This window comes from Caenorhabditis elegans, chromosome V, assembly GCF_000002985.6.
Source record: "Caenorhabditis elegans chromosome V".
Lineage (NCBI taxonomy): Eukaryota > Metazoa > Nematoda > Chromadorea > Rhabditida > Rhabditidae > Caenorhabditis > Caenorhabditis elegans.
The window spans coordinates 17,360,301-17,384,786 of record NC_003283.11 but is presented as its reverse complement, the minus strand read 5'-3'; the positions used below and the strand labels follow the sequence as shown (position 1 = coordinate 17,384,786).

Here is a 24,486-nt window from a genome sequence, read left to right as displayed (position 1 = left end):
TCCATATTCACCATAATTCTCGGTTTTAAAAATTTTGAAAACCAGTGAAGTCTTGAATTTCCATATTCACCATAATTCTCGGTTTAAAAAATTTTGAAAACCAGTGCACATTTGAATTTCCATATTCACCATAATTCTCGGTTTAAAAAATTTTGAAAACCAGTGCACATTTGAATTTCCATATTCACCATAAATCTCGCTTTAAAAAATTTTGAAAACCAGTGCACATTTGAATTTCCATATTCACCATAATTCTCGGTTTTAAAAATTTTGAAAACCAGTGAAGTCTTGAATTTCCATATTCACCATAATTCTCGGTTTTAAAAATTTTGAAAACCAGTGCACATTTGAACTTCCATATTCACCATAATTTTCGGTTTTAAAAATTTTGAAAACCAGTGAAGTCTTGAATTTCCATATTCACCATAATTCTCGGTTTTAAAAATTTTGAAAACCAGTGCACATTTGAATTTCCATATTCACCATAATTTTCGGTTTTAAAAATTTTGAAAACCAGTGAAGTCTTGAATTTCCATATTCACCATAATTCTCGGTTTTAAAAATTTTGAAAACAGTAAGGTTTTGATAAATCAAGACCTTATTAATTAGACAATTGTAACCTGTAACCTTGAAAACTGAGAAAACTGAGAACAGAAGACCTTTGATATCTTACTAACGGATTTATTAGCAAGAAAAAGTCTTTTTAAACCAGAAGAAACAAAATATCTCGAAATATTCGAGACTAAGACACTGAAAATAAGGAGAAAACAATAAATCTTCTCCTTAACCTTAAACCTTAATAAAAAACAATAAAAACCTTAAACTTGTAACAATTTAAAACCTTAAAACCTATGAGAAACGGCGAGCCTCACGGCGTCGACCGGCTTGCACCCGTTCTTGCGGGAGAAGTGATGAGAATTCTTGGATTCGCGTCGCCGTGTGCACAAGGCACGGAAAGTGCGTCAACAAGATCGCAAGGCGCGAAACTTGTTGAGCAGGAAATCAGAGGTTTTGGCGTGTCAAACTGACAAAAGAGCTTGCGTTGAGGGAAAAATAAAAGAGAAAAAGGGTAAAACCCGACATCCCCGGCTTTTTCGAGCTCCGCCTCCCTGATCCCGACACACACAGAAAATGGGCTTCAGCTACTACCATATGGGGAATACAAAATAATTAAACAAAAACTCTACGGGACCTAATAGGGAATGAGAAAATGAAGAATAATAGCACAGGACCTAACTTAAATATATAATTTCCTAGACTTAAAAGGGTGGGGAAAAGAAATATAAGAATTGATGAAAATGTGGGAACCTAGACTTAAAATAAAATTACTACTCTTAAGGGATGGGGAAATAATAAACTGATAAAAAATAAAAAAAATAAAAAGATATTGAACTACACATAGGAATGATGGAGTCACTGAACCTCTGCAGCTTGGCGAGGGGTGAACAAGACGTGACGACTTCCGTAGTCTTGAAGACATGATGGAACTTGACTAACATCCCATCTCCATCCATAACACATGCCAACTTCCGAACGACACGAACTCCAAGGTGGATCCTTGCGAGGACGTGATTCTCGAACGAATCTTTGCCAACTCATATCCTTCCAATTCTCATGACTCCAATTATTCCAATCCAACATATCAGATACCGTACCATAGCATGCTTGTTGTGACAAGTCAGTTGGTGGATCTGTACGTGGACGCATTTCATCATTGACTCTACGCTTCATTTTCTTGTCAAAAAATCCGCCACAGGCGACATCTCCCGGCTTTTGTAGTCCGGCCTTTTGTATCTGATTGTTCAATGAGTTGTGCATAATGTGCTCAATCTTATCATTTTCATTGTCACAGGATTTTTCCGTAAATGACATAATTTGTGTGCTTTCCTTGTGAATGGCATCAGTGTCTTCATTCTTATAGTCAATATCTGGAGAATCAATAATATGAGTCATATTTTCAATCTCATAATCAGTTTTGGAACATTCAGTTGTAACAATAGACATAGAATCACAATTTTGAAAATTTTCCAAAATGTTGGAGTTCAGTGGGGGACCCAAGTATGTATCCTTGGCTTTCTGGTCCACTTTCTCCTTTTCAAAAGCATTTTCTATGTGATCAGTGTCAATTCCATAACTTTCAATACAAGATTCCTTTGGAGAATGTGAAAATCTCATGCTTGTTTCCACTTCACAATTGTCTGTAACATTCTCGAAGTACTGTACATCACTTATATTAGAACATTTTAATGCATTCTCATATTTTGCAATTGCATTCTTATGATCATACTATTCTATTTTCAACTTCTCTTCAAGATTTCTTAGCTCATGTTGTGTTGCATTGAATTTGGCATGTAACTCTTGTAACTCTTTCTGTGACTCTTCATAAATTTGAACAATCTTTTCAAGAGCATCATCTGAACGATAACTTTCTTGAATTCTTTCCTCAACTTCACTTATAGAGTTCAGGTTTAACTTTTTCATAATGAAATCAAGCTCTTTCAAAGTTTTGGTATCAACCTCTGACATTGTAGATTTCTCATCAGTGACCATTACTTTTTGCTCGGAACGAGAATTACTTAATTCTTTATTAGTCACAATTTCGATGCAATCGCAATAACCCGACAACGTTTGACCTTTCTGAATTAACAGAGATTCAAACTCCAAAATTTCATCCGATCGTGTATCATCTGTAACCATTGTTTGCTCTTCTACTTTTAAAACTGTTATCTCCTGGAGTGCAGACTCTTGCGGAATAGCTCTCGGAGTTTCAAGAATCTCGGAGTTTCAAGAACGACTTGGGGGCCGAACCTTTCAAGAAAAGGTTCGGCCCCCAAGTCGGAGAAGTATAAATCTTCCCGAGCTGTAAATCTGAAACAAGAAGACAAGGCAAAAGAAACAGAAGACTTTTTGATATCTTACTAATGAATTTATTAGCAAGAGACCTTTTAAGACCAGGAGAAACAATAATATCTCGAAATATTCGAGACCAAGATACCAAACACAAGGAGAAAAACAATAAATCTTCTCCTTAACCTTAAACCTTAAACAATTAAAACCTTGAAACCTAGAAAACAATGGAAAAAACGGCGAGCCTCACGGCGTCGACCGGCTTGCACCCGTTCTTGCGGGAGAAGTGATGAGAATTCTTGGATTCGCGTCGCCGTGTGCGCAAGGCACGGAAAGTGCGTCAACAAGATCGCAAGGCGCGAAACTTGTTGAGCAGGAAATCAGAGGTTTTGGCGTGTCAAAATGACAAAAGAGCTTGCGTTGAGGGAAAAATAAAAGAGAAAAAGGGTAAAACCCTACAGAACCGCCATAACTAAAAAATTACTTTACAGAAGCTTACATTACGGAGTTCGGCAGCTTTGGGCCATTTCGAATTCAAAAAAATCGTACCCTAGATAATCTAAACGTCAGAAACTCGAGAACAGACTTGAAAAACTTCTCTAAGACAATTTTCAACAATTAGTCTTGCGTGTCCATTTTGTAGAAATTTGTCTGATCTTCTTTTTTCAAATTTCATTCACTATCACAAAAGAGATATACATACTAATTGCGTTTAGGTTCCACCAATTTTCGGTCTCTGCTAATGAATGTTGAACAATTATATCTCATTTATCAAATATTTATTCACAATCTCAAAAAGATCTCAAAAATATAAAAAAAATTACTCCAACACAATTAACGTCACACATTTAAGAAATCGAAACCCGACAACGGCAGTAATTCCATCTTTGCTTTGAATATACCGTCCTCCTCGAAAACTCCATGGATATCTGTACTCAAATACCTTATTATTAGGTGCCTTTTCATATCTGATGTTTTTGAATAAGATCGCAATATTCTCCTGATCAGACATATCACTTTCCACAGACAACTCCATAAATTTCAGTTGTTGAAAATACCCTTCAATCCAGAATTTCAGAAACAAGTTGAGCTCCTCAAAGTCAATCGATGATACAAAGTTTTGAGATTCCATAACCAGCAAATCGTTCAATGTGCATTTCTTGGCCGATTTCAAATCGGTGAATTTTTGACAAACAAAGTTTTGAAACTCACAAGCAGTTTGCGTGAATAGTGGCTCGCCGCCCAAGTCAACCTCGTCACATTGCCGGGAAAAGTTCATTGCGCATCTTCGAGCCCATTCGAGCCCATTCAGGGATTCAAACTTGATATCTTTAAATTCTTCGTAAATCCACTGGTAGTCGGTTGCGGTACGCTCAATTTCAATGAAAATCTTTTTTTTATGCCAAAAAACCTCTTGGTAGTGATCGATGCATTGTCGGGGAGACTGATAAGGGGATTTTACAGAAAGGCCTTTCAATCGAGTGTTTGCAACTGTACCATAGCAAATGTCCAAATAGTCGGATCCCTCTGATGCATTGTAAATGCTGATTGTCAAGTCTTGGCCAATCTGCACGAAAATCCCCCGAGTCGCTAATTTCAGCGCCTGTGTCGCTTTTATAGTAGCTTTTGAGACAAGTGTGAAGGTCATCCTGAAAATAAACAATAATATACATATGTATAGCAAAACTTACAAATTGAAAAACTGCATACTCCGGAGTGTTTCGTGTAGTTTTTTTGTTTTGTCATAGCGATGCGGAGGGACAGATGGAAGGTAGGCACAGGGTGGGAAGTGACCTCTCTACAAGTGACAGGTGTATCTGTGCGATTTTGCCATTTATTTTATTTATACCCTCTAGATACTTGAATCAATCTGGAATTCAATAACATCTGTTAAGTTTCTAGACCCAAAATGGCACAAAACTACCGAGAAGAGCTTACTTCCACAAGTCCTGACTTTGTCAAGATGGAAGAATTTGAGGTTTTAGTTGAGAATAGGACTTTTTCCAAAACGTTTAAACCGTCATAACTTTTTTTTCTTAAATTTCTGTATTCTATTTTTAAAGGTGGAGTAGCGCCAGTGGGGAAATTGTTAGAAAGCACTCCTATAGTCCCAAAATGACCAAATATCATAATAAAAATTCTCAAAAATTTTTTGAAATGTTTTATTAACTGTCAAAAAGTGGAAATTACTCAATTTTTGCCACTCATAATTTTGGAAGTCGACCAAAAAAATAAATTTTTTTCGACATTTTTTATTTTTTAATTTTGTGTAAATTATTTAAATTAAAACATTAAAGAAGTCGAAACATGCGACATTTCTTTAAATTTCGTCAAAAGCTCATATTTTTCAAAATTTTGGCAATTTCCCAAAACTTTGACCAAAAATTATGAAACATCTAAATTTTTTTGGAGTGCTTTATGATGATAGTCGGTTGTTTTGAATCATTATGAGTGCATTTAGGCAAAATCTCCATTGGCGCTACTCCACCTTTGACGAAAAATTGAACTTTTCTTGAGAGCACCTAAAGTAGTTCTCAGGTTAACATAAACATCCGAAAATCGAGCGATTTGAAAAACCCATTTTGTAGAAATTTGTCTGATCTTCTTTTCTTAAGCTAAAGAAACAGTTGACTCACTATCACAAAAACAATTGCATTAAGGTAACAATTTTCAAGCCGTCTCTGCAATTAATGTTCACCAGTAACATCTCAGTCATCAAATATTCATTCACAATCTCAAAAACACCTCACAAGAATAAAAAATCAATCCAACACAATTAGCTTCACACAATTATCAAAGTCATCAAATCCGACCACTGCCGTAATCCCATCATTGCTTTGAATATACCGTCCTCCTCTACAAACCAGTCGATATTTGTACTCAAACACCTTATCATTAGGTGCCTCCTCATAACTGATGTTTTTGAATAAGATCGCAATGTTTTGTAGATCAGATGTATCACTTTCCACGTACAACTCCACACATTTCAGATGTTGAATAAATCCTTTGATCCAGAATTTCAGAAACAAGTTGAGCTCCTCAAAATCAATCGACGAAACAAAATCTTTTGCTTCCATAACCAGCAAATCGTTCAATGTACATTTCTTGGACGAATGAAATTGTTTGAATTTCTGACAAGCAAGGTTTTGAAATTCACAAGCAGTGTGCGTGAATAGTGGCTCGCCGTCCAAGTCAATCTCGTCACACTGCCGGGAAAAGTTCATTGCGCATTTTCGAGCCCATTCATCTTCTCCATTTGCTCGATTCATCAACATCGTCAGGGAGTTGAACTTGATACCTTTAAATTCTTCATAAATCGATTGGTAGTCGGTTACGGTATGATCAATTTCAATAAAAATCTTCTTGTAATGCCAAAAAACTTCTTGGAAGTGATCGAGGCATTGTCGCGGAGAAAGATCAGAACGTTTCAGATAAACTGTGCCAGTTGGCAATCTTTCGATTCCTATACCAACATTCCCGCCTTCCAATCGAGTATTTGCAACTCTATCATAGTAAATGTCCAAATAGAACCCGATTGATCCGTTGTAAATGGTGATTTTCAAGTCTTGGTCAATCTTCACCAAAATTCCGAGAGCCGCTAATTCGAGCGCCTGTGTGGCTTTTCTAGTCGCTTTTGATACAAGTGAGAAGATCATTCTGAAAAAAGGTAGTTATAGGCTAGATATGACCCAAAATAGGCAAATATATCGAATTTCGTAATGAGACATACAGATAAATTTCTCAAAATAAAGTTATGGCGGCTCAAAGTTTTGGAAAAAGTTGCCTATTTTTAGCTAATAATTTAAATTTTGCCAACTTTTCAGTGTCGCAGCAGCCTATTTCTTTTATTATCACCCTTTAAAGGTAGAGTAGCACTAGTGCGGAACGTGTGAAAAACTACATATTTGGTGCCAAAATGACCGAATATCATAATAAAACGTTTTGAAAATTTTTTATTTACCGTGAAAAGGTGACAATAACTTTTTGCCACTCATAATTTTGGAAGTCCACCAAAAAATGTTTTTTCCTACATTTTTTAAACTGTAATTTTGTTTCAATTATTAATTAATTAATTATTAATTGTAGGGGTCGGTACACGCAAAATTGCTTTGGATTTCCTCAAAAGCCCTGATTTTTCCAAATTTTGGCAATTTGCCAAAACTAAATTTATCGAATTCAATCAACGTTTAAACAACTAAAATATGTTTTAAAGGGTGATGATAAAATATAAATTAGGTTTTAGCCGCTACGACACATTGGACAAATTGGAAAATTTTTAAAGTTTAGCTGAAAATTTCCTTTTTTTTTGTTTTTTTTTAGAAAACTTTTTCAAACGTTTCATGGAGAAATTCGGTAATTTTATACCATTTTAAGTTTGAAAAGACACTTTAAAAGATTTTTGAATAAAACTTACAAATCGAAAAACTGCATACTCCGGAGTGTTTTGTGTAGAACATTGGGTGGCAGCTGGAGGATTGGAAAAGAGTCCCCCCTCATTACGGGGAAACCGAGCAAGAATGAAGAAACTATTTTTGCCACATCGAGGTGGAGGGACAGACGGGGGGGGGGGGGGGGGGGGGCGTACCGTTCTTGTGGGAAGTGACCCCCCCCCCCTTCTCTCCCGCCTACTACGATGAACAAAAACAGAGACAGGTGTGTCTGGATATTATTCATCTCATTTGGAATCTTTACGTGCTGTGAGTCAGGGATGGGCGGCAAACCGGCAAATTGCAGCAACTGGTAATTTCCGGCAACTCGACCAACCGGCAAATTACCGGAATTGAAAATATTGCGGCAAATCGGCAATTAGCCAAAAAAAAAAGAAAGTTCGGCAAACCGGCAATTTGTCGGAATTGAAAATTCTAGCAAGTCGGCAAACAGGCAGATTGCCGGAATAGAAAATTTTGCGGCAAAATGGCAAACCGGCAAATTGTCGGATTTAAACATTTTGCTGCAAGTCGGTAAATTACCTGAATTAAAAATTTCCGGCAAATTGCGGATTGGCCGAATTTGCCTAATCTAGGCTTGAATTTGTCATAAAATAAAAGTTATACTATTGTTAATTGAACTCCTTATCAGTTTTCAACAATGACCATAGGTCTTTCCTGCCGTATTCTTATCAGTTTTTCTCTTTTTTCGTAAACAACATTCTTCTTCAATATTGATTTTTCTAAAGGTTGGTTTTTCGCATGAACAACTCTAAAAGAGAGCCTAGAGTTACATATTTGACTGGAAAATGACAGAAAATGAGTAAGTTATGATTTAAAACAAAATATTTTTCAAACTATAACTGCATGAATATTTTGCAAAACCCATAAAATGTCGGCCGCTCATTGTCTTTCACTCGAAGCGCTCGGCAATTTTTGGAGGTTGAAATGCACCCGACACCTACCGGGTTGAATTTAGAAAAATTTAACTTTTTTTGCACTATCACGAGCAATTCTCTTTCAGCTACTCTGCCGACCAATCCCAAATCCTCCAATCATCACTAGCTCAGCTCGACGCATTCCAAGATATCGATGTTCGCTTGGAAATTCGAGAAGATCAGATAAAGCTGATATTGGAAACTGAAACACCTCTAAAGTCTGGCACAATTGAAGTGAGAAATGTTTGGATTGCCTACAGACCAACCGACAATGGATGCTTGATTGAGAATAATGACCAACAAGAGTTTGTGGACCGCCTGGAATTTTTTGATGTCTCCGTTTTGCACTTGGAGCATGCCCTTGGTACTATGGATGTGCTCAAGAAATTCTCAGTGATTTCGGTTAAAAAATCTCAAGATGAACCAACTCCCAGTGTCCAGGATCTTCAAACAAATGCAATATTTTTAGAGAACCTGAACCGAATGCTAACATCCCGGCAGAAACCACTAAACGCTTTCGCTTTTGAAGTAAACTTATGGCAAGAACCATTCAACAATCACGCTGCAATTATGATGTCCCACCTCAACTCCAACTTGCTCAATACTATAATTCTGAGCACCCCAATCCCGGGAACTCATCTGAAACTGGACGCTATTGTTACCTTGGAGCAGTGGCTCAATGGAAAGGAGGTTAAAATGAACAACCTTTCCACTGACTTGAAATTTGATGCCTTTTTTCATTTTGCAAAAGTTAGCACTGGAATGTACCCAAATACTTATAGCGAGCTGACTTTGCTGAAAAACGTAAGTATATATTGTTTTATGGCTCACGAGGTGTCAGGCTGTCCCATTATGGTTTGATTTACACAAAATGCGGGAATTTTTCGCGTAGAAAATGTGACGTCAGTATGTTCTTAACCATGCAAAATCAGTTTTGTAAATTTACGTAGATCAAACCAAAATAAGACACTCTCACACCACGTGATGGCTTAAAATAAATAAAAAATACTCTCAAACTAATAATTCCAGCATTTCCTAAACCACGAAACACCAGAGTACTTTGAATTGAACTACCCTGAAAGTTTCAATAACAGACGTGTAGTGAAAACAAGCGAGTTGTTCGGAAAGCTCTTCCATGTCAAGCTCCAGCCAAATGGCGAGCTGTACAGCAAGAAATGGTACTTTCCGGTGGGAGATGGCGAAGAATTTTATGTTCTTGTGAAATATCGTCCGAAACGGAAAAACGGGACGCAGTTTGTGTTCAGGCGAGTTAAGGCAGCGGACAAGCCACCGGTAAGTCTGCTACTTTTTGGTCGACCCCAGTGGATCTTGAAAGATGCCACAACTTAAAAGATGCCAAAAAATATTATATAACCGTTTTCCAGGATCCAGAAGTTGGCAATGAAGATCAGAACCGTGTTCCAACAGAGTGAGTGATTTTTGATAACGGGAAAAGTTCCACAAGGCCTATTTTTAGGCCCATTTTGAAAAAGCCCAGTAGCCCATTTTTACATGGCTTTAACCAGAAAATTTCAAAAATTTTTCCGATATTTTTTTTAATTGAAAACGTTTCAAAATGGTCCCATGTCTAGCAAACTTACTAACATCAAGATTAGTCCCGAAAAATCTCATCTGCGTCATTTTATGAACTATTGATTTTAGGAAAAAATGACCTGAAAGCAATTTTAGATCTGCTTTTTTCTGGTAGAAAGTGCCCGTATACAGCTTATTTTTTTGTAGGGACCTATTTAGAAAATGTTCTTTTTTTTCAAAGCCCAGGATTAAGTTGAAATACTTTCCTTGTGAGTAGTATGACAGGGACCACTTCTGACATCTCACTGGTTTCTAGCCGAACTGATTCGTATTTTTTGAGCTAATCAAAAGCCGTTCGCCTCAAAACTTGTTTAGTCCCGGCCGGTTCCTCTCGGTCCCACACTAGTGGCTAGGTTCTACCCGGTAGATGTCGGGCGCATCGGGAACCCTCTAATCTTAATAATTCTGTAGTCCAATAATCACCCGATCAGCCATCCTTCCGCCTATCAAAACTGAAATAGAAAACGCGGAAGATCATGCCCTCGCCTTGATGATCCACGAGAGCCAAATAATGATCGATATGATTCTAGCAGCGGTGCCAAATTATATTCGAAGAGCAGTTACCACGCAAACAATGAACGAGACTAAAAATATAAGAATATCATACAAGCCAAGAGGAGATTGGTGTATTATTGACAGCGATCAAAAGCAGGAAGTTTCACAGTCACCCGTTTGCAAAGTCTCAGTATTACACCTTGAATACCTGTTGAGATCTATACCAGTTCTTTGGAGCTTCTCGATTGCCTCTATCACAAATCTGGAGCTCGATGGATCCAATGAGATCCTACTTCAAATCCACAAAACCTTGCTAGACACCGTCGAAACAATGCTCAGAGAGAGAAGCTCTAAACTTAAAGTTAATACGTTTGTAGTCACACTGTCTGAAAAACCAATCAATGAGCATCTGCCAGGAATCATGGCTTGTCTGGAGCCTCGAGTTCTAAAGGAAATAATTTTGACGGGCGATAAAGGTGAGCTTCATTGTGATGGCCTAGTGAACTTGGAGCAGTGGAAGAATGCATCTTTATTGTCCATCAACAATTTTTATGTGAAAGCTGCAATTTCGAATTTCCTGCATTTTCAAGAAGTACGAGTAACCTTCGCAAAGTTAACTTACGATGATTTGATTATGTTAAAGGAGGTAAATTAGTCAGAATTCGAATTAGGAAACATAATAATAAAGTCTTTCAGCACTTCCTCGTCAACGAAAAGCCTTCTACTTTTGAGCTCAACTTCAACCGATATGCGAAAACCTCTGAAATTTCAAATGACACCAACAACGTTGAACCACACGAGGTGTTTGGGGAAACGGAGCATGTTGAATACAAGAACGGCGAAGAGCTTTACAGAAAGATCTGGTATTTTCCACATGAGGTTCATACTTCGTATGATCTTCGGATTGAATACTGTAATACAAAGGATTATACGTTTCAATTTGGATTTGTGGAGGCAGAGGTTAGTTTTTAGAGACAAAACTTGAGATTATTTTTAAATCGCTCGAAATTGTTGAATTTGTTGTACATATATTGTTTCCCTGAAACTACTACATAGTACTTTTTCAAAGCGGTATTCATTAAGGCAAACCTGGACCTAGTTCTTGGCGGCCTGATGGCCTGACGGCCTAGCGGCTTGGAGACCTAGCGGCCTGGCGGCTGTGCGGACTGGCATCCTCTGTATCAATCAGGGCTGGGACCAAAAAAAATTTTGAACCAAAAAACAAAAAACCAAAAAATTGAAGTTTTTGAAAAACCGAAAAAACCAAAAAACAAAAAAATTGAAATTTTCGAAAAACCAAAAAAAAAACGAATTTTCGTCAATACACCAAAAAAACCAAAAAACAAAAAACAAAAAACAAAAAAAAAACCAAAAAATTACCTCTCAATGCGATCTCCGACCTGAGCCTTAATGAGACATGACGAAAGCTTAATAGGCTGCCAAATCGCAGGTCGCCTTGAGAACTAGTTCGCCAGTAGTCTTATAGTCTTATAGTAGTCTTATAGTCCTATAGTAGTCTTATAGTAGTCTTATAGTTCATACTATGCTGCCAAAAATACGTCCAAACGTTGTGGCAACACTACTTGTCGCAAAGCCCGGCACGCATCGAGCTCCTGTAAATACCTGTGCTCTTCCATAGTCCCTGGTAAGTTTCAGACGCTGCCAAGCTATGTAAAGATAACGTGAGAAAATTATCTTGATAATAATTCGTAATTTTCCAGGTAAATCCACAACACGTAAACTCTGACTTCAACTTGCTATCTCTCATATCGACTAACTATCAAGCTATGAAAAGTATCATAGAAAAGTGCTCCTTTGTCACAATGTAAATTTTCTGTTGCGTGATCACTTCTTACTTTATGAATTTTAGCTTGTCGCTTCGAAAAGTTTGTAAAAACCTCCGCAATTTCATCGACACCGCACATTTTGACTTCCCCGAACGGAATATTTGGATAACTTTTGATGGAAAAGATTCAATGCTCGAAATAATAACCCCCGAGGGGAAAACATCCCTTACCTATAAAAAAAATCCGATCGGCTGCAAACTTCTTGCATATCCGCCAATACCTTACGGTTCTGATTTCATTGCAACTCGGATGATGCCAGACAATACACCGTTAGACTGTTGTATGAGTGACTTGAAACAAATTCTGAAGCATCAGAAAACCCCCATCAGCAAACTCGCTTTCACCCTGCGTTCTATAGATGATGAGTACATTCATAAGCTGAAGGAAATTCTGAAGGCTCACGAAACTCCACTAAAAGTCAAGTGCATTGTCATGCTGGGCGTTGATCTACCGATCATAAGAAGGATCCTGTCTTATTTGGATAAAAATGAGCTGAAAATGATTTTCTTGAACTATGACGCATATAGTAGAGTTGAGGAAGAGGAGCTTGACACTACTAAACTTGTGGAATTGGATCAATGGAAAATGGCAGAAGAGCTTCGGGTCCTTGACTGCGGACTTTCATTTTCCGTCGAAAATATCGGGCATTTTCTGAAAGTTGAAGTCACTTTACGCACAATTTCCGTTGAAGACTTGGTTTATCTAAAGGAGGTAGGCATAATACAAGTAATTGATGGTTATCTATGGTATAAATTTCAGATCTTCAAAACCTCATCCGCCAATCGAAATTTCAACATTAAATCCAGGTCATTCGATGCAGGAGATTTGGTGCCAACTCTTGGTGCATCGTCTAGTGACACCAAAGAAGGTGTCATACATAAAAAGTGGTTTTTTAAAATGAAAATAGACAGACAGAGAGCAGTTTGTATAGATTATCTAGAGCGTATCGCAGGAGAAAGGGAGATCACAGTCTTTGTGTTTTCCCATGTCGAGATTTCCGATGTTCCAGCAAATACGCTACGTTGGGAGCAATAAAACGTCAAGTCTTAACTTAAATTCAAGGATTTGTTGTATTATAGTATAGAGTTTTGTACATCAATATGTAAATAAATATTACTATTCTGAAGGATATTTATTCGATTGTGAAAAACTATGGAGAAATATACTACTGTTATGCCTGAGAAACTTGACTTGAAATAATTTCAACAGCGTTCGCGGGCCGTACCGATGAACTGACATAGACACTATTTCTCATAAACTGTTGGAATCTGAGTGAAGAACACAACATATTCGAGTTTCGCTTATTGCAGGCCAAATATGATACTTGAATGATCAGTGGCATTGTGACAAAGTCGGATAGTAAAATAAAGTGAATGAAAGTGCTCATGGAGAACTCACCGCCACGCATTGAGGCAATGAAGAATGGGATATAGGTCTGAAAATGACTTTTGACAATCATCATCGTTCATATTTTTAAAAAAAATTTGACGTCTGCTGACTATGACGTCATGGGAGGGGTCAAACAAGCCCATTTTCGCTGCGAGACCATGGCGGGAAATTCAAAATTATCTAGAATGACTGGAAACTCCTAGAACTGTGTAGAAAAGAAACTGGACACTTTTAGAATTTTCTGAAAAAATTTGGAAAGTTTTAGAACTTTCTAAAAACTTTGGAAAGTCCTATAATCTTTTTTTTTACTTTTTCTAATTCTGCAGTTATTTTGAATAATAATAATCGGAAATTTGGCGAAGCTCGAATTTTTAAAGGCCAATCAGCAAATCCCGTGTAACGTCGGTCGCTTAAAAACCCTATCTTAAACTTACGGACTTGAAAATCAACACAACCATTGTCTGCCAGAATATATAAGTCTGCGGCCTATCCTTCTTGAAAGTTTTCAGATTCGACTGCTTTCGAACACTAAGCATAATTGGGATGTAGAGAATTGCAGAGACAAATATAAACACACTGAGCACTAGACAAGTGATCTACAGAACTTTTTGTTCAAATTGAAGTCGGACTTTATATGTAGAACACCTACCCCAAATCCCAAATTCACACGGGAAGATGCTTTATCGATGTCATCATTGTTATCATAGTCCAATAGATAGGAAAAATATCAACAAGTGGAAGGCTTGCATGCAGATATAAAGCACGTAGAACAGGAAAAGCATAAGTATTTGCAATGAGACATCAAATTGGATCACTCTGAAAATGTGAAAAATATTTAGTCTTGCGAGGGTCCTAACTGATCCTTACGCCTGGGGAAATTTCATAAGAAGTGTGGAATCAATAAGAAGGATCACAAATAAGAAATAGGAAGCTTTGACCATAAAACAGAAGTGATTCGTGATAGGGAAGAAGAGGGTCTGAAATTATATGTTTTACTTGGAAATTCTATGGAAAAGTGCAAAAGATAGGGATTGAGAAGCGCAAAATATTTCCCATACTCACGTGTCAGACAGTTTAATTGTGGTTTGATCTACAAAAAATGCGAGAATTTTTTCCCAGGAAAATGTGACGTCAGTACACTCTTAACCATGCACGTGGTGTCAGAGTGTCTCATTTCAGCTTGACCTACGTTGATCTACAAAAACTGCAGGAGTTGAGACGAACTGATTTAGTATGGTTAAGAACGTGCTGACGTCACATTTTTTTGGGAAAAAAATTCCCGCAATTTTTGTAGATCAAACCGTAATGGGGCAGCCTGACACCACGTGTACTCAGTATTTGCCAATTTTTCAAAAGAAAGTTTTCCAGGCTTACTTTTTTATCCCGCTCCTTATTAACTTTATTAATCCGCAAATAAAATGGAAGTAATGTAGTATACACTAAAATCAGAGCCACAAAACCAATAAGAATTACAGTAACCGGGTCTCCTTTTACGTTCCGCAGAACATCGGTGATAGAAGCCTGGGTGGTGTTCATCTGGAAGTCATAAACTGAAAAACTGAAAAAATTAAGTAATGTTGCAACCAGGTGTGTGTTTGACGTGTGTAGTCTTCCAAGTATTTGCAAATACATACGTAGATACTAGTAAATTCAATTTGATTAATTTTTAATGTGCGCCGAGTTATGTTTGATCGGAAAAGCTTTCAAAAAAATATGGCATGTAAACAAAATAAACAATTCTAGAATAAAGCTTCGCACTTTTTGTGAACATATTTTCAGCCTACAAACAATCGTTACAACGTCGGCTGCCGCTCTTCAAGGTGTGAAAAAAATTAAGTAAAATTGGATTTCTATCAAAAATTCATTTAATCAAAACCTTTAAACCATCACACATTATATCATTATTATTTCCTTCTTTCATCTACTATATGGGGCTTCAGTATTCTTCTATTTGGTCTACGGCGTTGCGGCAGATCCAGTCACGGTCAGTGTATTAACTTGAGAGCCAGCAGTGTTGCTCAACTCGGGTTGACTTGAAGTACTCTCATCTTCCTTCGTAAGCGTCTTCTTGTTTTTGAGTGCAGATCTGTTTTTACCATACTTCTCATATTTCAAAACATTCTCCGTAGTGATCTTGAAACTGAGCAGGAAATGGGTAAACTTGTCCGTGCTCATGAAGAAAAATTTCGGATTCTCGAGCCACACTTGCTTGAAGTTCAATCGGACCTGATCCCAACTCCGCGGGCGGTACAAGAAAATGTTTTTCGGTTTTTCCTCTCGATGATATGACGGTCCTTTCTTTGGATTTGTTGCCGGAAAGTCTCCTGTTCCATCGTAAACTCCAAGTTGAGAACAAACAATGCGCAGCGTTGCCCCTGAAAGCATATGAATCGTTAGACATCAGGAAATATGTGTAAACTTACATTCCGGCTGGATGACAAACTCGTTATACGAGACACCCGAATTCATAAGGTACGGAACATTCATTCGATTGATGAAATTCTTGATCTCGATCAAAGTTTTATACTCTTTGCCTTGGAAGAGCATCTTAGTGACACGGAACTCCATATTGTCAGTGATAGTAGAAGACTTATCAATACATGCCTTGAGCCAACGATGTCCCATGATCATGGAAGCGCTGAAAACGTTGGTATAAATCAGTACGACCTAGATCTGAACTGATCTACACACTTATTCTGACATTTCAATTGAAAAATACCTATATAGTCACCACATAACCAAAAACCTATACAGCTGATAAAGACGCAGACGTTTGCATACAGCGACCGAAGTAGCAGAATCTAATAAAATAAGCCCAGCATAAGCGTATGCCTGAGTCTAAACCTAAGCCTAAGCCTCAGCCTACTTGTCCAACTTGATCATGTGTAATGAGATCAGCCCCAACCGTACCTGAAGATATGTTGAAGATGATATTCCCGGACGTGCAAGACATTGTTCTTATCAGTCTTCGCCACATAATGAGTCGGTCTCTTTTTATCGGGAAGTACCTAAAATTTAAATAACTATTTGGCTATCTACATCTACAGCCAACTCACGTATTGCGGGAACTTTCGAAAGAAATCTGCATTGTAATGTTCTTCGGCTGGAATCGCCTTCTCCACTTCAATCAAATAGTCATGCTTCGACACTGGCTCGGGGAGCACAATTCTATACGATTTGCCCTCATACTTCTTGAACATCTTCACACATTTTGTCTTTTTCATCCTCTTTGCCATGTCATACGGTGTTTCCCCTTCATGGTTCAATATTTTAGTAGTTGCACCGTACTTGATCAATGTCTCAATGTATTTCGTCTTTCCTTGGGCTACACACCCATGGAGCATTGTGTTCGACTGCTTGTGACTTTGGACTGCAAATTTTTAATAAATACTTGTCGGTCAACTCTTAGGGATTACCTTTCGCATCCACATATGCTCCGTTCTTCAGACACTTTTTGAATGCTCCATAGTTGTTTCTCAGAATATGAATGTAAGCTGGAATAGAGGTACCACTTCCAAAGTCTACTGGCTCATTCTCCCTCGTATAAGATAAAAGCACCCAATATTCTGGATCATGAAGAAGCTTCGAGTATTCTGAAAAAGTAAATTCATGAAACTACAGCTGAAATAGTGTCTGCTTACGTCTATACTTGCGGATTTTCAAGAACAGGAACACGCCTGCCACTACAAGCAGAATCGCACCCAGGGCACCTCCACAAATGAACATCAAGGTTTTGAACGAGCTAAAATTTATTGATTATTGAAAAAAAACACAGAAGTCACCCACATTCCGCTACTATGTGCACCAACTGCTCCTGATGGATTCCTCTGAATACCGAAGACATCATCAAAATACTTGCGGATTGGAACCAAGCTCAAGAAAGACGACTTGATACTGACACTGTGCTTGGAATAATCAAGTTCCAGTTGACTCAATTCTGTGAATGTAGGTGTTGCTCCTTTCATCTTTGAGTGTTGGGACGCTTGAAGAGCTGGAACAACTGATTTTCTGATCAGCGACGTATCAATCGGAACTCCTGTTATTTCAGAAGCCTTTGAGAGTATTGATCCATATTTAATGAGATCCTTATTACTGCTGTGATCCTTTGCATATTTATCCAGCATCGTCAAATCATCCAACAACTTTTTCATTCCGTCTCGATTTTCCTGGATCCAGGATGACTGCATTTCCGGTAAACCAGCTATCAGACTGTTAACTTCATTTGGTGAATCTGCAGCAGTTGACACCACAACTTTTTTAGCCAATACATCTGATAGCTTCCTTAGAGAATTTATTCCAGTTGCGAACTCTTTCATCAAAGACAGAGAGTTTTCCATCTTCTTCAGGCTTACTGCTCTTTTGGGTTTTGATGTTGCACCTTTACGATCCATCGCTTCTTTCATGGCTGTCAGACTCGCTTTCAACTTCTCAGTCGATTCCACTATACTCTTCACACTCTGAACTTCGCCTTTCTTGATTTCCCGAACATTCAGTCCAAACTCCAGCATTTTCTCAATCTTGCTCGCATCAGGGTTTGCACTTTTCAAGCTTTTCAATGCAGCTACCAATCCTGTGTCAGCCAGACTATTATGAACAGATGCAATAGAATCCCAGTTGTACGTGGTCTTTGAGATCTCGTCTAAATGGCGGAGAACTCTGGTTTTATCTTGCTAACAACCGCATTGATAAAAGATAGGAGCTTGTCAAAATCTTTAACTTCCCTAACCTTTTTAACCTTCTTGAAAATTTTATCCGCAACTGTAAGGGTTTGAGCACCTGATAATGCTGACATTACAGAAACAGTAATTGATACTACATCCTTGTGCTCAGTGGATAACACACTTTTATATGTTTTCTCAATGAATGCCGCTCCATCACCCGCTTCTTTCAAACTATTGTAAATTTTCTCAAAGTCACTAAACATGGGAGATCCTTTGATAGGCTTCAAATCCTTTACGCTTTTGGTAAGGGTGCCAATCGAGTTTCCTACGTCAGTATTACCGGCAAGGATTTTTCCAGCCGTCGATAGACTTTTAATCAGCATACTCAAATTAGCGATCTTGGTCGAAGGATCTGAAAAGCTTTGAAGCTTTTTCCAACTTTCGACGTAACCTTTAGCCAATTCACCAATATTTGAAACAAAATCAAGCAATGTTGAAAGTTTGAACATATCGCCTCCTTCAGCTAATGTTTCCTTAAGCCATGCACTTTTCAAATTGTCTTGAATCTGCAGAATATCACTGGCTCCATGAGGAAATCCCAAGGAATATAACTTTGAAGTTGTTCTCTCTTTAGCCAGAGTACCTAAGAGCAGAACAAGTTTTTCCATAGACTGGGCAGTATTGAAATATGTATTATGTTCCTTCATAATAGGTATTAATACCTTTGAATCTTCTTGAACAGCTTTTAAAGTTGACTGAAGATTGCTTAATGCATTGAAAGAATCTTTATATTTTTCACCTACTTTGCTTATAGCAAAAATAGGATCAAAAACTTTATAGAAATCTTTTTGAGCATAGAAATCCTTCAGATTTGACTCATGACTTAAAAATTGCGAAATTTCTGCTTGAAACGTAGGTAAATCAATGGATAACTGATCAAACGCAGTTATGGCACCTGCACTTGCTCTAGCATCTTCCAAATCAAGAGTATTGTTTTTCAGAGAATTTAAATTATTCAACACATTCTTGAATTTTCCAATGTTTTGAAATACCATATAACTCGCGATAGAAGAAATGTAGTCGTTTGCCTTCGTGGTTAAATCCGAAACGTTGACCACCTTCTCTAAATCATCAATTCGAGTTTTCATAAACTCTAAATTAATAATCGCTTCCCGAACTTTTGATGAATCTTTCACTGGATTATCCTTAAGTTTGCTCACGTGCTCATAAGTCTTATCGAGATTTCCTCTGATTTTGTTCGCATCAATCTCAGTCCCAATCAATTTTACAACAGCATCTCCTGACTCGATATCAAGAAGCTCAGCGATGACGTCATTTGGCTTTGCAGATCCATCAAGCAGAGCTTGTTGGAGGGAAATTGCATTGACAAGACGTGAAAGGGATGAGAAGTTTTCGACTGTTTGCTGGAGAGCCGAGGATGCTGAAAATGGAAAAATTGAGGAAAGGATTTGATAATGGACTGGTAATTGTAGGATTTTATATCAAAGTGCTCAGAACTAATTACATGGTGCTCAGAATTAACCGGTGCGCCACATGTGTTTACTATCGGCTTTTTTCGGGCAAAATCGGCTACCGGATAACTTCAAATTAGCCTCACTGCCAAAAAGTTGGCAATTGGCTATTATTCACGCGGTTCTGGCTTCCCTTATAAAGTGAAATGTAAGAGTTTGCCGAACTAGGCCTTTTAACTCGACCATTTCTGGGGTATATTGACAGCGCGTTGCGTGTTACGTTGCGTGTCGCGTTGCGTGTCGCGTTGCGCGTCGCATTGCGTATCGCGTTGCGTATCGCGTTGCGTATCGCGTTGCGTATCGCGTTGCGTATCGCGTTGCGTATCGCGTTGCGTATCGCGTTGCGTATCGCGGCTCGATTTTAGTTTTAAATCTACGTGTCCCTGTGAAGTACACAACTTTCCCACGCGTTGTCCAGAAGGCAATTATCAATGGAGCGCGAGAAATGCAATGAGGAAGGCCAGAACCACGGGGGTTCAGTTGCTAGATGGGTGCAAACGCGCCCCACCGAACAAACGTGTATAACTTGGCCAGGAAGTACAAAATCGAAAATTCATCACAAATAAAGATAGATAATTTCATTGCGGTCATTTCTTATATGCATCGCAAAATCGATTTTGTGATGGTTTTCGAGATAGTAGCCAATATAGGTTTCCAGGCTGAGTATCATGAACCACAGCGCGCCGCCAAATCTCATTTTTGGAGCACCTTCACTACACTAATCTTCTGCAGCAAACTTCAAGAAAGTTGTAGAAATCGCCACAATCAAAAGTAACGGCAGCTTTTAATCAAATCACTAACCCGACTGTCTCTCAATTCTCGAAAGTTGAAGATGAATTGAGAAATGATTTGTCAGCACAAACTCGTGGAAAAAAATGAGAATGAGTGAAGAGGAAAGAAAGAAGAAATCAAATGTTAGATAACGTGAGGAAAACAAATAAAGTTCAATGTCACGGAGATTATTTATTTATTTTCTTGAATTTTTAAAATGGAAATTTAATAGAAATACAAATAAAATTCCCGCGTGGATTAACTTATCACTTTTTTTTCCAGCATCGTTTAATGAACTGAAAAAGGACAAGAATGTTGCCGAAGATATCTGGAACAGTGCTGTGCAGCTCTTTTTTTCAGATAACGTAAACTTTGCAGTTCGAAATGAAACTTAGCTCTAATGATAAAAAGGGGGGAGGTATTTTCACGCAAATACATTCCTAGGGCGTTGTACAACTCCACAATACCTTTCAAACTTTGGGAAAATACTGTTTACTACGTATATCTTTTTTCGCTACTTTTCCAAATTTTAATTTCAAATTCTTTTGATCGCCTTATATTTTCAATTTGCGTTATATGACTGTATGAAACATTAAATTTCCATCAAAAAAAAAAAAAAAAAAAAAAAAAAACTTTTCAATGCATCTACCAATCCTGTGTCAGCCAGACTTTTATGAACAGATGCAATAGAATCCCAGTTGTATGTGGGTTTTGAGATCTCGTCTAATCTGGCGGAGAACTCCGGTTTTATCTTGCTAACAACTGCATTAATAAAAGATAGGAGCTTGTCAAAATCTTTTAATTTCTCTAACCTTCTTAACCCTTCAAAAATTTCATCCGCAACTGTAAGTTCTTGAGCACCTGATAATGCTGATCTCAAAGACTTCACAATTGATGATACATCCTTGTGCTCACCGGATAATGCACTTTTATATGTTTTCTCAACGAAAGCCGCTCCATCGCCCACTTCTTTCACATTGTTGTAAATTTTCTCAAAATCACTAAACATGGGAGATCCTTTGATAGGCTTCAAATCCTTTACGCTTTTGGTACTAAAATTAGCGATCTTTGTGGAAGAGTCTGAAAAGCTTTGAAGCTTTTTCCAACTTTCGACGTAACCTTTAGCCAATTCACCAATGTTTGCAACAGAATCCAACGATGTTAAAAGTTTGGACATATCGCCTCCTTCAGCTAACGTTTCCTTAAGCCATGCACTTTTCAAGTTGTCTTGAATCTGCAGAATATCACTGGCTCCATAAGGAAATACCTTAGAGGTTTTTCTCTCGTTATCCAGAGTACCTAAGAAAATAACAAGTTTTTCAATAGACTGGGCAGTATTGAAATATGTATTATGTTCCTTCATAATTGGTATTAATAACTTTGAATCTTCTTGAACAGCTTTTAAAGTTGACTGAAGATTGCTTAATGCATTGAAAGAATCTTTATATTTTTCACCTACTTTGCTTATAGCAAAAGTAGGATCAAAAACTTTATAGAAATCTTTTTGAGCATAGAAATCCTTCAGATTTGACTCATGACTTAAAAATTGCGAAATTTCTGTTTGAAACGTAGGTAAATCAATGGATAACTGATTGAAAGCGGTGACGGCTTCTGAAAGTAATATAGCATTTTTCGAATCAAGAGAATTGTTTTTCAGAGAATTTAAATTATTCAACACATTCTTGAATTTTCCAATGTTTTGGAACACCATATAACTCGCGATTGAAGAAATGTAGTCGTTTGCCTTTGTGGCCAAATCCGGAACGTCGACCGCCTTCTCTAAATCATCAACTCGAGTTTTCATAAACTCTAAATTGAGAATCGCTTCCCGAACTTTCGATGAATCTTTTACCGGATTATCCTTATGTTTGCTCACGTGCTGATAAGTCTTATCAAGATTTCCTTTGATCTTGTTGGCATCAATCTCAGTTCCAATCATTTTTGCAACAGCGTCTCCGGACTCAATATCAAGAAGCTCAGCAATGACGTCATTCGGCTTTGCAGATCCATCGAGCAGAGCTTGTTGAAGGGAAATTGCATTGACAAGGCGTGAAAGGGATGAGAAGTTTTCGACTGTTTGCTGGAGAGCCGAGGATGCTGAAAATGAAAAAAAATTGAGGAAAGGATTTGATAATGGGATGGTATTTGTAAGGATTTTATTCAAAGTGCCCAGAACTACTTCCATGTAATTCGCCGGTGTGTGTTTACAAAAAAATTGGCTACCGGATAACTTCAAATTGAATTTATCGGCTATTATCCACGCGGTTCTGGCTTCTCTCGGAAAGAGAAACGGAAGATTTTGTCGGACTAGGCCATTTTGGTTTGGCCATTTCTGGGGTCTATTGACGACGCGTTGCGTGTCGCGGTGCGTGTCGCGTTGCGTGTCGCGTTGCGTGTCGCGTCGCGGCTCGGTTTTAGTTGTAAAACTAAATCTACGTGTCCCTGTGAAGTACACGACTTTCACACGCGTTCTCCAGCAGACAATTATCAATGGAGCGCGAGAAATGCAATGAGGAAGGCCAGAACTCCGTGGGTTCATAGCGTGCCGTCGATTCTTGTTTATGGAGCGCCTTCACTACACTAATCTTCTCCAGAAAATTTCAGAAATCGCCACAATCAGAAGTAACGGCAGCTTTTAATCAAACCACTAACCCGACTGTCTCTCAATTCTCGAAACTTGTTTAGTAGCTGTTGTACATATTCCGAATACAAGAAATGAAAATATCCGTACTCTTAACAAGAGCATCCTCTGAAATTTCAAAATTAGAATCTGAAAGTTGCAGAAACAGGAAAGTCACAATTATTGTTATTCTGGTCCAGAAGATGAATTGAGAAATGAATGAGTGAGGAGGATGAGATTGAACGTTAGATTACGTGAGGGGGAAAATATAAAGTTTAATGTCACGGAGAATAATTATTTTTCGAATTTTTGGTTAGGATATTTAATAGAAATTCAAATAAAATTCTCACGTGAACCTAGGCATGAACTACATATTTTAGGGAACTTTTATTTCTATTTACGCTTTGAAACAAATTTCCCCACTAAAGAAAACTCCAAAAAATAAACTCCGCCCATATCTTGGCTTCCTGAGCATTGTACATTTGTTCAAGTAGAGCAATTTAAAAGTTCCTTTGAAAATTTCTTTATTTTCAGACCACTTCTGCCCCATCACATATCGCTTCTACTCTATGGTAAAATCTTGAATTTTCTGAAAACTTGACGCTGCGACACCGATAAGTTTTCTTTATTTTAGCTGAAAATGAGTATTTTTTCCCAGAACTTAGAACCGCAATAACTTTTTTCTGAGAAATTTTCAAAACGTCTCAATACGAAATTCGGTAGTGTTGGGATGTTTTGGGACCAAAATGACAAAGTTTCACATTTCGGTACTCCACCTTCAATCTGGTTCCTACTAAAGTCTTTACCGATTCCCATATATGTATGTCCCAACCCAAAAATTAAATAATGGCGAATCGACTGGATTTTTTTGTCGTCACGTCCAACTCTAACAATTTTGAAGGATTGTAAACAGTAGTTTATTTGCAAAAAATCATCAAACCAGCAATTGAAATTGAATATACTGGTATCTATGTATTTGCAAATACCTGGAAGACTAAACACGTCAAGCACAAACTTGGTTGCAACATTTTCCCAGTCTTTCGGTCATTTCACTTCCAGATAAAAAACATCCAAGTTTCTATTACATATGCGTTTCAAAACATTAAAGAAAACTCGGTTTCTGTGATTTTAATTGGATTTGAGTTGCTGATTTCGATTTGTACAACGTTACTCCCTTTCTATTTGCTTATTTACAAAGTGATAAAAAAACGGGATAAAAATATACTAATTTTATTGTTTGGAGTATCAAACTTGACAAAAAATCAAAAAAAACATCGCCGGGGATATTTGAAAATGTTTTTGTTAAAAAAAATGGAGTAGCTAAGATGTGCCCAAGAAATATCAATACTTTTTTTCAAAGAACTTT

At 37.7% G+C, this 24,486-nt stretch overlaps 3 protein-coding genes and 3 pseudogenes across 7 annotated transcripts; 1 reads left to right on the top strand and 5 right to left on the bottom strand.

The window, feature by feature from the left end:
- Window positions 1-1,413: 1,413 nt before the first annotated feature.
- On the bottom strand, window positions 1,414-2,697 carry Y20C6A.3 (annotated as a pseudogene). The gene has a single exon. A coding segment is annotated over exon 1 (1,284 nt).
- Window positions 2,698-3,667: 970 nt separating this feature from the next.
- Y20C6A.4 (F-box associated domain-containing protein) lies at window positions 3,668-4,555 on the bottom strand (the record flags this gene model as incomplete). Its single annotated transcript, NM_001129560.1, has 2 exons — window positions 3,668-4,496; window positions 4,539-4,555. The coding sequence occupies 2 exons, from the start codon at window positions 4,553-4,555 to the stop codon at window positions 3,668-3,670; spliced, it is 846 nt and encodes a 281-aa protein (NP_001123032.1).
- A 998-nt stretch (window positions 4,556-5,553) lies between these two features.
- Window positions 5,554-7,381, bottom strand: fbxb-7 (F-box domain-containing protein). Its single transcript, NM_074997.9, has 2 exons — window positions 7,262-7,381; window positions 5,554-6,504 (listed from the first exon to the last, which is right to left on the bottom strand). The coding sequence occupies exons 1-2, from the start codon at window positions 7,342-7,344 to the stop codon at window positions 5,610-5,612; spliced, it is 978 nt and encodes a 325-aa protein (NP_507398.2). The 5' UTR covers window positions 7,345-7,381; the 3' UTR covers window positions 5,554-5,609.
- Window positions 7,382-8,041: 660 nt separating this feature from the next.
- Y20C6A.1 (F-box domain-containing protein) lies at window positions 8,042-13,273 on the top strand (the record flags this gene model as incomplete). Of its 2 annotated transcripts, none has more annotated exons than NM_001269812.2 (9): window positions 8,042-8,097; window positions 8,299-9,016; window positions 9,242-9,477; window positions 9,598-9,641; window positions 10,336-10,946; window positions 10,997-11,260; window positions 12,022-12,125; window positions 12,171-12,858; window positions 12,907-13,273. In NM_001269812.2, 9 exons carry the CDS (start codon window positions 8,084-8,086, stop codon window positions 13,180-13,182), a joined length of 2,955 nt encoding a protein of 984 aa, NP_001256741.1. The 2 variants fall into 2 exon arrangements, with proteins under 2 accessions (NP_001256741.1, NP_001256742.1); NM_001269813.3 differs by having other exon boundaries at window positions 8,084-8,097; window positions 9,242-9,505; window positions 10,217-10,946; window positions 12,907-13,182.
- A 45-nt stretch (window positions 13,274-13,318) lies between these two features.
- On the bottom strand, window positions 13,319-15,072 carry srz-46 (annotated as a pseudogene). Its single transcript has 5 exons — window positions 14,911-15,072; window positions 14,404-14,513; window positions 14,186-14,352; window positions 13,971-14,132; window positions 13,319-13,582 (listed from the first exon to the last, which is right to left on the bottom strand). Coding segments are annotated over exons 1-5 (865 nt in total).
- A 420-nt stretch (window positions 15,073-15,492) lies between these two features.
- F47H4.12 lies at window positions 15,493-23,246 on the bottom strand (annotated as a pseudogene). Its single transcript has 9 exons — window positions 23,153-23,246; window positions 21,134-22,597; window positions 18,263-19,638; window positions 17,323-17,993; window positions 16,953-17,278; window positions 16,593-16,906; window positions 16,447-16,544; window positions 15,960-16,174; window positions 15,493-15,911 (listed from the first exon to the last, which is right to left on the bottom strand). Coding segments are annotated over exons 1-9 (4,977 nt in total).
- Window positions 23,247-24,486: the final 1,240 nt, after the last annotated feature.

Coding starts and splice junctions, on each gene's coding strand:
- fbxb-7 (NM_074997.9), bottom strand. CDS start 7,344: ATGAGGGGGGACTCTTTTCCAATCCTCCAGCTGCCACCCAATGTTCTA. Junction 6,505..7,261: donor AGTATGCAGTTTTTCGATTT/GTAAGTTTTATT, acceptor ACCTTTTTTCAG/AATGATCTTCTCACTTGTAT.